Raw genomic sequence first — 11948 nt, forward strand, 5'->3', positions numbered from 1 at the left:
ATTAAAACTAATAAAACAAGTTTCAAAAAGAGACTTTTTCATTTGATTACATTTTATATGATGAATTATGCAGAAAAAGTAGAATTGGGCTGAAAGATCTATTGCTTTATTACCTATTCAGGTTGTAAATCTTTTTTTTTAAAGTAACTAATTACTAATTATTTTCAAAAGTAAAGTCACAGGATTACTTTTTGGGGGAAGTAATCAGTAATTACTTACTGATTACTAATCAGTAATTAGTTACTGCTTACGGTACTTTTTTCAAGTAACCAACACTGGTGCAGGCTTAGACTGGTACCTTATCAGTGAGATTATGGGGGTGATTGCAAGTTCCTTGTGTCAAGCCCTGATCAGCTTGTGCTTGATCCTTTTCCTTCCAGTGTTTCAAACAGGGTGATATATTTATTTTTATGCCCTCCTTTGGTCATTGTGCCAGGGAACGTTCCCCATCTCCAAAGATTTTAAAATAATAAATAGGCCTTTTGTCTCATGGAACACACAACTCTGTTACACACTATTAATTGCTTTTAAGTGAAGAAAGTGTGGGTCAACTGTAGCATTACAAATCTGAAAAGATCATTTCTGGACTTTGGCTTACTGCTGATGAGTCACTTGAAGCTGTTGAGTCCCTTTTGATTAGCAAATAAAGTCACAAAACTTGGTTTGTGGCTGTCCTCTTTTAAATCTCACATAAATACAAGATTACGTGAATGGCTCAATTGTATCTCTGTGTATGCTCTTTGATCAAAGGAAAGGTGGGTGGTCTTAACTGTACTAATGCTTAGCCCAGACAATAGGAGTGTGGGTGGCTGTGTGTTTGTTTGTTCATTATTACTCATACGATACCTTCGTGGTACTATGATTGTAGGACTTCCTTTGTACTTTACATCAGTACCTCACTTTAAAAACATTCAAATCTGGACCAACAAAATATTTCTAGATAGTGTTTCTGTGTGTTGTGGTGTTCTACTGGTGCTGCTGTGTGTCACAATTAGTTTTGTACTTTTAAGGGAACTTTCTGGGGGATTTAGTCTGTAGATTGTCTGGTCACAATGGCTTTTTTTAACCTGCCTTGTTGTTGTTCTTTTACTTTGGTGAATCACTGACCTCCTTGAGCTACAAGGCTCCATGCACGTAACATACAAGCTCTGTTCCTGCTACTAATGCCAGATTATACCAGTTGAACACAGTATGTTAGCACTTAGCTGTGTGTGTGTGCGTGTGTGTGTGTGTGTGTGTGTGTGTTGGGTTAGATGGCTGGTATGAGATCTAAATCCCCCTCCGACCCCCTCAGATCAGGTATTGTTGGGGCTCCTTCACCCCCTCAGACTCCCTGCAGGCAGGAGAGAGCCGGTTAGCTGAAAGGCGTTTCCTTGCAAGACAAAAGTGTTCGGTCTCATGTGTCTTGAGGTTGTATTTGGAAGCTAAATAGTAGGTTTATATGTGAAGGTATGTGAAATGTGTTTTCTGGAATGTTATTTACAAAGATACGAGTTCAGTACTCTCTAGCAAGTGTCAATATTTGTTGACATATTTTATTAAAAGCTACGTGCTTTGATTTTGTGAGAGAGAATTAGAAGTCTTGTTATGAGTTTGGAAAAGTCTTAAGGGGTCATACCTTTCTAGACAGCTTTTTGACCATTTTTATCATGGTGTTGTTTAACAGTACTGTCCCTTTTATTTTTTTGTAAGGCTATATTGCTGCTTGCTCATATTTCTTCTTTTTTGTCACGCAGAAAGTAGGAATCCATCATCAGACCCATCAATACTCTATTTTTCATGAGATTTACTGTGACTTGAAACACATTAACAGAAAATGTGTTTTTGACCATAATATTTGTTTATCCAGTGTGAAACTCCAGCTATAGCTCATCTTTTAACGCATTTACTGATTACATTTGCATTAAATGCCCTTTTTATTTTTTTAATTAAAAAAATATATTTTAAAGTCTTTGCTTCAAGCATCTCTTATATAAGGTTGTAACGTGTTAAGCAAATTTGTATAGTGGCACCAGTATACAAAGATGGTGAAATAAAAGTTGGTTGCCAAATAACAATGCATTGACAATTTTCACCTTGGTTCTAACATTTCTTTACTATTAAAATGAACCGCTACAGTGGGACAAAAAAGTATTTAGTCAGCCACCGATTGTGCAAGTTCCCCCACTTAAAATGATGACAGAGGTCAGTAATTTGCACCAGAGGTACACTTCAACTGTGAGAGACAGAATGTGAAAAAAAAATCCATGAATCCACATGGTAGGATTTGTAAAGAATTTATTCGTAAATTAGGGTGGAAAATAAGTATTTGGTCACCTCAAACAAGGAAAATCTCTGGCTCTCACAGACCTGTAACGTCTTCTGTAAGAAGCTTTTCTGTCCCCCACTCGTTACTTGTATGAATGGCACCTGTTTGAACTCATCATCTGTATAAAAGACACCTGTCCACAGCCTCAAACAGTCAGACTCCAAACTCCGCCATGGCCAAGACCAAAGAGCTTTCGAAGGACACCAGGAAAAGTATTGTAGACCTGCACCAGACTGGGAAGAGTGAATCTACAATAGGCAAGCAGCTTGGTGTGAAAAAATCAACTGTGGGAGCAATCATCAGAAAATGGAAGACATACAAGACCACTGATAATCTCCCTCGATCTGGGGCTCCACGCAAGATCTCATCCCGTGGGGTCAAAATGATCATGAGAACGGTGAGCAAAGATCCCAGAACCACACGGGGGGACCTGGTGAATGACCTGCAGAGAGCTGGGACCAAAGTAACAAAGGTCACCATCAGTAACACACTACAACGGCAGGGAATCAAATCCTGCAGTGCCAGACGTGTTCCGCTGCTGAAGCCAGTGCATGTCCAGGCCCGTCTGAAGTTTGCCAGAGAGCACATGGATGATACAGCAGAGGATTGGGAGAATGTCATGTGGGCAGATGAAACCAAAGTAGAACTTTTTGGTATAAACTCAATTCGTCGTGTTTGGAGGAAGAAGAATACTGAGTTGCATCCCAAGAACACCATACCTACTGTGAAGCATGGGGGTGGAAACATCATGCTATGGGGCTGTTTTTCTGCCAAGGGGACAGGACGACTGATCCGTGTTAAGGACGGAATGAATGGGGCCATGTATCGTGAGATTTTGAGCCAAAACCTCCTTCCATCAGTGAGAACTTTGAAGATGAAACGAGGCTGGGTCTTCCAACATGACAATGATCCAAAACACACCTGGAGTGGCCTAGCCAGTCTCCAGACCTCAACCCCATAGAAAATCTGTGGCGGGAGTTGAAAGTCCGTGTTGCTCGGCGACAGCCCCAAAACATCACTGCTCTCGAGAAGATCTGCATGGAAGAATGGGCCAAAATACCAGCTACTGTGTGTGCAAACCTGGTAAAGACCTATAGTAAACGTTTGACCTCTGTTATTGCCAACAAAGGTTATGTTACAAAGTATTGGGTTGTATTTTTGTTATTGACCAAATACTTATTTTCCACCCTAATTTACGAATAAATTCTTTACAAATCCTACCATGTGGATTCATGGATTTTATTTTTCACATTCTGTCTCTCACGGTTGAAGTGTACCTCTGGTGCAAATTACTGACCTCTGTCATCATTTTAGGTGGGGGAACTTGCACAATCGGTGGCTGACTAAATACTTTTTTGCCCCACTGTAAATACCAATGCCAGTTTTAGTTCCAGTTGACCTTTGAAAACCTTTACAGTACTCCTATATTAGCTCTTGCCTTCAGAAAAGTAAAAATTAAACATTAAAGTAAGTGCATGGCTTTATAAGGTGTAGAGCAAGCAGTAGTTTACACACAGTTGGACCTACTGGAGTCTTACAAGAGGCACACTGTGGATTTTCCTTTAATAATGTCTTCAGCCTTGGAAAAAAGGGACCCCTGTCCTTTAATCTCATAACAAGCAGCGACCCTCCATGTGGGTCAGTCTTAACAAATCTGTTCGGTTTCTCTCAGTCTCTAATGAAGAAATTGGAATAGTGCATCATAAGGTTTAAGGAGTTTCTGGTATGAAAGAAGGTTTGAAAGCTACTCGGATGTCCTGCTTCTACTGGCAGGGATGCATTGTTTTATTCCCATAGCTTCCTTGAAGAAGCTGGCATGCATCTTTAAGGTTACATAAACCTTATTGAAAGTGCTCTTGGTCTGATCTTTAGTCTTACGATTCTTAGTTGGTCACGGTTGATTGGAATTGAAATGCAGTTTTTTTTTAAATCCTTTTTGGCTTTCTGTAATGTTATTCTTCTATGTCTGCATTGTTGAGTTCCCAAGAGTACTTTGCGCCATGTTTCTCCTTCCAAGTATTGTTCCATGCCACAGTTTGACTTTATTGGATACAAATCAGACCAAACCAAGAGACTCAGCTCTATCCTCAGCAATCACACGAAAAAAGCCTTTAATAGTTGGAAGTGTTTGCTTGTGCATGCAGTCACCTGTTGAATGCCAGTACTACAGTGATCACCACAATCCCCTTTTTTTGTTTCTGTGTTCTTTTCTTTGGCTGGTGTTTGTTTCCTTCCAGTGATGTTTGTTCATAGCTTGGCAGGTGTTTGAGTCATTCATATTCTTTTTTTGCTTAGCTTATGAGAATGAACAAATCCTGAAAATATTTTTCCCTCGGCAGGTTAAGAGATGAATGTGGAATCCCTCTAATGATGGGTTTGCATCTTGTTTCTTTATGATTGGAGGTGTTGGCTCAACCTACTTTGCAGTTGAAAAAGTGCTTAGTCACATCTCCCACCACTACACCCTGTGTAATTATATCTATGTATAGACCTGCGGGTATGCTATATTTGGGCTGTACATAATTGTTACAGTATATTTCATACTCCTATTTCAAGAACTGAGTGATACCAGCTTTTCTCTGTAAATACACGTCTGGCATGACTCGCCTGCCGTTTGCCCTATTTCTAATCTTCAAACCTAACAGTACCATTTCATATCATACCCTCACACTGGACTCAGAGCTGCCCAGCATGATGGAGTCTTTCTACAAACATCACTTCATATTCTGTGATGTAAACCGATAAATTGTTGGCTTCCTTTTCTAATTAATGCTCAGGCAGAGTCTGGAGTTGAATTGTTTGTATGCTGCTCCGACAGCTTCGAACAAACCACTAAAGCCAATCATAACAGTGGGGTGGGAGTGTGTGGCGTATTATGGCCTGACATGATGGTCATAAAGTTAACTCGGTTCCCACTGCCAATATCCCTGTGCCAACTAAAACACTCAATTACGAGAAGGAGAGGCTGGTGTAGCGTTGGGGATTAAGGCCTACATTGTGTACAGTAAATCGGCAGGAGACAACAGGTATTTGGAGCGAGTGGTGGTTTTGAAATCTCATGATCCATTAGCGGTCTTGATTATAGGTCTCAGCCTGTGCTAAGCACATGTTACAGAACAGAATAATTCAGGTAAACAGCCATTTAGGATTAACAAGGTCTGGAAACAGATGATGGCAGACAACAGACTTGTGTTTGCGCAATGACTGATGCAGGTTTGTAGATATTTAATTGTACTTTGCATTTGTAAAAAACTGTTATTCTGTTTTTATCAGTTCTTCAGTTCACTTTTTTGTTGGATTTCTTTCTGTTTTATCACATATCACATCTGCATTTGTGTCTAATCTAATCTACTTGTTTTACAGGATTTGTTTGTTTCATTTTTTTTTTTCGTGTCATTGTGTCACACATGTTTATTTTCCCGTTGGGTGCATAGTTTCCCAAAATTCTGTCTGTGCTACCTCACCAGAGTGATGTTTATCGAGCCTCCGTGTAGAACGTCCCTGTAAATCTGGTGTTTGAGTACGTGAGGGAGAAACTGAGGCTCTAGCCTGGTGTCACAGTCTCCTCTCGGTCCTGCAAAGCCTGTTTGTTTTTAGATCTGGCCCACAACAATACCCGACTCTCCGCCGTGCACACACTATCTCACATACACTGCGTGCAGAGCTCACTGAGAAAACAAGCAACAGCCATAACAAGGACTTAAACAGGAGCTGCACTCCGTAGGAAAAGCTGCACTCACTTCCCAGGCTGGTGGCTGACTCACCACCATCCTATTATACACTATAGTACTTGAAAGTCCCCAAAAAGTCAGGAAAACAGCGCTTGACGTTTTTTGGCACCATTACACAAGATTGCATTGTCGTTTTCAAAATTCTCCTCTCGGGAACACAAAAGCAAAATGCAGCTTTGATGTTTACAATAATAAATACTGACATCTGTCCCAGCGGTAGCAGAGAAGAAAGCTCCTTTGTTTCAGCTTGTTTCTTCACCGGTCAGAGAAGAAATAAAGGAGGGCGAGATCTTTGTTTCGGACTCTTTGGAAGTTTGAGGCGCACACAGGCTATTTTTTTTTCACCTGTCTAACCTTTCTGTTTCAACTCCTTCTCCTCCACAGGGGTCTTTAATTAAATGTGCTGCTGCAACAACAGGTGCTCACTCACACCCTCCTATTACTCAGTAGAGTTTCCTTACTTTCTGTTTATGGGACAGCGGCTGTTATTTTCTACATATAATTCACAGTTTACAGTGAATGTACTGTGAACCAGTGCACCATTTGGAGACTCTCCAGGACTGGAGAGGTGCTTTAAGAGCAGATAATCTGTCAGCTCGTTCTAAAAAGAGCATCCGCATAAAGATTGAAATATTTTTCTCTTTCCTTTTTCCATAATCCTGCTGACAGACAGCCTGAAAAAAAGTTGGCATTGGTCTTTCCAGAGAAAATGTGTTTGGATGAACAGTACCTATATGCCGAGCTGGAATGGTCTGCTGCAGTTATCAGCTGTATCGATGTTGTTTTAGTTTATTTTGTTTTAGTTAGGATATATGATTAGAGGTTTTAATAAAAATGAAATGGTCCTCATAGGTAGCAACAATGTGAACATTTTACTGTTCAAATGAGACATCTGGCTTTCTGGACTGCTGCAGTACCCTGTTGGTAAAGGTCAAGCTGACCCGTCTTGTAGTATTTGCAGTGGCACATTTGTTGGGCTCAAGTTGAGATTCCCATCACAGTGGGAGAGTTCAGGATCACAGTGACGCCACAGCATGGCCTCTTCTTTCAGTTTCTCTTGTTTCCACTTCTCAGATCCTGGATGAGATTGCAGAACAAGGGATAAAAATTTATCAGCTACCTGATGCCGACTCTGACGAGGACGAGGAGTTCAAGGAGCAGACTAGAGTCCTGAAGGTGAGAGAGGGGCACTCAGCTAATGCCATCTTTTCCCATAGGAGGTCCGCCATTTCCCTCTGCTGGTTCAGCATTCTCTTCCCATTCATCTTTGCTTCCCTTCACTGGAACTGCTCCTCGCTGATACCTTTATTTTCCACATATTCTTTCCTCTGCCTTTGGGTGTCCACTAACATTTGACTTCCTTTCCCAGGCAAGCATTCCCTTTGCTGTCATTGGCTCCAACCAGCTTATCGAAGTGAAGGGGAAGAAGATCCGTGGTCGTCTGTACCCCTGGGGTGTAGTAGAGGTGGAGAATCCTGAGCACAATGACTTCCTGAAGTTGCGCACCATGCTTGTGTGAGTATCTTTGGTTATAATTTGAAAAGTAAAGTCTTATAAAATCTAACCAGAACTTTTGCCCTGTTAAGCTTGTTGCTGCCAGAGATGAAGTTAAAATCTGAGCTCTGCTGCCTTCTAGTGTTTGAAGATGTGATTGGTGTCTGTCTGTTGCAGGACCCACATGCAAGACCTCCAAGAGGTAACTCAGGATCTGCATTATGAGAACTTCCGCTCAGAGAGGCTGAAGAGAGCGGGCAGGTGGGATCCTGTTTGATATAGCAAAGCACACGTTAGTTATTCCTGTTTCATTCAAGGAGTATAATATTAATCACTTCATTTGTCCTGCAGAGCTGTGGATGAGGAGGTGTTGGATAAGGACCAGATCCTGCTACAGAAGGAGGCAGAGGTAAAAACACACGGAGCAGATTTGTGTATTTGAGCAATAAAAGTGAATAGCCGTACACACAGACCTCAGCAGTCTGAAATCGAATTAAAAAAATACTAGCCTGTGGCGCTTTTTCACTTTACTCATTTAAGGCACAGACTCGTGCATAGTTTAGCGAATACTTACATTTCAGTCTTACATCATTACAAGTATATATACAAATTTTCATTTTCTTTGCAAACTACATAGAAACCTGTTCAGTTTTAAAGAGAAATAATGTGACCTGTAAACCTTTGTAAGTAAATGAAACTTTATTCATACATTAAAGGCTAAGGCTGTTTACGGTGCTTCACATTTGTCCAAACTAAATCAATGTTCCAGGCTTTCAATTCAGCACTCATAACATATTTTCACGTGTGTGTTTCCAGGTTAAAAAAAAGGATTTCTATCATTGTTCTTTTTTCTTTTTTTGTTAAAGTAACAGAACTACACAGATGAAAAGCATAAATAAAAAGCATAAAGTAGCTTGATTTCCCAGTGAAATCATGATGTCTGTGAGCCATAAATCTGTAAATGTAGAAAGGCTCAGTTGATCGTTTCATCTTGAAAACAGTTCAGTAGAATATTTCAGGGTGAAAAATGGCTGACATGGTGTTCAGACAGCACACGAGGATTTGATGACTCAAGTAGGTCAACTCTGGCACTCGGTGTATAGTCAGGTATAAATGCAGAATCACACTGAGCCTGCAGCACTGTAACATAACGTGCTTTCAAAGGTCATGACCACAGTTTTAGAAGCTGCAAATGCAAACCAGGAAAGCAGCCTGTTTTTCTGTCTGGTTGTATGTTGGAACGCAAAAACATTCTTATTTTCACTCGATATGCATTGTTAACCTTATGGGCCGCTGAGCCTGCATGTCATCAGGTCATAACCTGTTTCCTGATTGCCTTTGATTGGCCTTTTTCTGTTACTGCAGCAGGGCACCATAGTGAGCAGGTGGGGTGCAATCAGAGCTGTTTGTAAACAATGTCTCCAAGCAGGATATGCCATCACTTCCTGCCTGGGTGTTTTTTATGGTGGGAACAACCTCAGTAACGTTAGGAACCGAAGCCACAAAGCCAGAGGGATCGTTTGTTTGGCTGATTTGTTTAGATGTCGTGAGAGGTTTTGCTGGGAGGAAATATCACAATGACCTGTGATACTCCCTAGATTCCTAAAAGGTCCCAGAGTAAATGAATAAGTAATTGTTATTTACATGAGAGGTTCTTGGAAGTAGTTGTGTACTGAGAACTGATTAGGAGTTCCGAGTTGTGTCACATTCAATGATCGGATAATGCACCGTATGAATGTCAGTTCAATGTGCAGTAATGTCAAATTTGTTTTTCTTAAATTTTCAGGCAAATTCAGCAAATAGCTCAATACATTCTTACAGTTAGGGTTAAATATACATTTTCTGACACTTTAGGGTTTGTTTTCCTTACAGTCAGAGCTGGAGTAGAGTTAACAGCCCACAGGAGGCTTAAACTAGACTTTCTAAGTAGGTAATTCAGTTGCAGCAAGATGCCATCTTCCCTTGTTTTAGACAACATAATACTATACAGTAGCAGACTTTTCAGTCTCTTAGTTCTGTGGAAACAACCATATTTCACCTACTGAGAAAAAATAATCTGGCTTGAACTGCTTGAAGTTCTGTGCTCTGCCACAAGAGGGCGAGAGATATTAACAGGAGAGCTGCTGTTTAATAAGAACACCTGTGATCCTTCTGTAGTGCATCCTCACTGTTAGTTTTAAGTACTGCCTTTGTTTTAGTGCTTTTTACTCTTTAACGTCTACCATGTAGCAATTATTCATTTATTAGTTTGCATTGATTTTATGCTTTATTTATTTTTAAGCTTTTTGACATTATAGCTGATATAAATACTCTCTATTTGACTAAATGGTGACTAAACAAACACTTTTTTTTTTCTTGTGTAAACAAAATGTTATTCTGTAAGCTGTTTCAGATGGCAGTTATTTGGCTGCTTTAGCCTAGTTAAATACTGAGTGAATTATACTGTTGTCAGATGAGAAAGTCCTCCAATTTCTTAAGCTTAAAACAATTAAAATATTTTATTATTAAAGAGAAAAAAGGCTTACTTTTTCTTTTCTGTTAATATGTGAATATTTTCTGGGTGTGTGTGAAATAGGAGAAGTACTCTTTGAAGCAGACATTAGGTCTTGAAGTCACACATTACATTTCGCCACAAGCTGATATTCTAAGAAAGGCTGACTGAATCAGCAGATATATGTGTGTATTTTAACCCCAGACCACGACCTTCTGATAAGTTTATATCGATAGTTTGGTTGCCTAAATCTGACCAAACTAAATGAAACTTACTGATGTGAAAGTGGTCACTGCTTGAAAAAAAACTTCAATGGGGTTTTATTTTCATCTTCTTTCTCTTTCTGTAGCTGAGACGCATGCAGGAGATGATCGCACAGATGCAGGCACAGATGAAGATGAAGTCGGACGACTAAAAGGGTCGGAGGTGAAGGGAAGCACTGTGACCCAAGCCACCAGCACACACATATACATAAAGCATACACACACATGCATACACTTAGTTGTCCAGCCCTGCCACTCTGCAGGCCCACCAGGAGCCATTTTCCAGAACCACATCATCTATGTGCACACCACCACCACCTCTTCTTCTTCTTCCCTCCATTCTTCCATCCATCGGCTGTTTGGCAGCTCTGTCTCTTCAAGACTCCACATTCAAACTAGTCTCCTTGTGGGAGTGGGTAAAAAAAGAAACAAGTTATGACGACGATGTTTGAATACTGGGTGATTATCATTTATCTGCTATTTAGCCTTCTTAGTTGTTATCCTCAGCGTTGACAGTGACAGCGGTACCGAGCGGTTTTACCGTCACACACGTGTTTACATAATATACAAACTGTGAGTTTCACCTCACAGGTCAAAACTTTACAATGCATTATTTTCCATTTATTCTGCTATTGGGTTTGAACTCATTCACTTAAAGGTACAAATAGTTTGCTTCTCGTTTTTTCTGTTGGTTACTCATCACTCACCCATCACCTTCACCTCTGAATAACCATTAGTGCCTGTTTGCTTCAGCCTGATAACGCAATAATTATAATTACCACAGAGATAGATACATGCGGTAAACCAAATCTGGTTTTCCTAAATGTGTTAGACTAGAAACTTTATTGTTTAACCAACAGCTAAAACTAATGCAAACCCTCCAGGCTTCAGAATTTCAGGATTTTTTTGTTTTTTTAAATGTATCTGTAATACCTGGTTTTAATGTGCCAAACTATAACTTCAGACTGAAAACTAATCAATCAGTACTGTAAGTTACAATGTTCCCATGTTTGTCTCAGAGACATCATTTCATGTATAAAACGGTCAGCTTGTACACTGCATGTGCAGCTTTTCAACTTACTGTATTCACTCATTTCAGTTTAAATATGTAACTGAGCTGTGTGTAAACTCCCTCCAGCCCACTGTGAACAGCAGACCTTAACATTTCCCCAGCACTGCCGTTTAATCGTGCTTTCACTCATTTGCCATTATTTCTTATTAATGTGTCAGTTAAGACTTTGTAGATGTCGACATGTTTTGTATTTCCTGTCTCAAATAAAATTTGTTAAGAGAACAAAAGTTGACATTTGCTCATTTGGGGGCAGGGGGTACCTTTGAGACTCATGATCGACATGACTTGGCACTGTTACTGTTTCTAAAACGTGTGACTGTCTGTGTTTTCAGTTTGGTTTCCTATGTAACATGTAGAAAAAAATGTGACATCTGTCTTGCACAGGAAACTCTCATAACATCCATTTTCTTGTCCACTTATTCACATTAAGTTTATTTAGGGAGCAGGAGCTAATTTTAGCTGTAACATGGTGAGAGGAGCAGTACACCCTGGATTGGGTCACCTGTCACCCAGGGTCACAAAGGAGGGATAACAGAGAGACAGCAACAGACTCTCACATACACACATTCAGCTTGAAACCACCAATTAA

General features: G+C 40.1%; 1 protein-coding gene across 1 annotated transcript in view; it reads left to right on the top strand.

The window, feature by feature from the left end:
* The window catches only part of LOC146621503 (septin-2), a 28655-nt gene extending 17082 nt beyond the window's left edge, over positions 1–11573 (top strand). Inside the window, exons 9-13 of the mRNA XM_085367437.1 lie at positions 7114–7215; positions 7409–7554; positions 7711–7794; positions 7885–7942; positions 10374–11573. Of these exons, the coding sequence (XP_085223563.1) occupies positions 7114–7215; positions 7409–7554; positions 7711–7794; positions 7885–7942; positions 10374–10439 (456 nt within the window). The 3' untranslated portion in view covers positions 10440–11573. The remainder of the gene's footprint in view (positions 1–7113; positions 7216–7408; positions 7555–7710; positions 7795–7884; positions 7943–10373) is intronic.
* Positions 11574–11948: the final 375 nt, after the last annotated feature.

Source organism: Diplotaxodon limnothrissa, linkage group LG12, assembly GCF_057381915.1.
Source record: "Diplotaxodon limnothrissa isolate DT_005_m linkage group LG12, D_limnothrissa_male_GT1.1, whole genome shotgun sequence".
Taxonomy (NCBI): Eukaryota; Metazoa; Chordata; class Actinopteri; order Cichliformes; family Cichlidae; genus Diplotaxodon; species Diplotaxodon limnothrissa.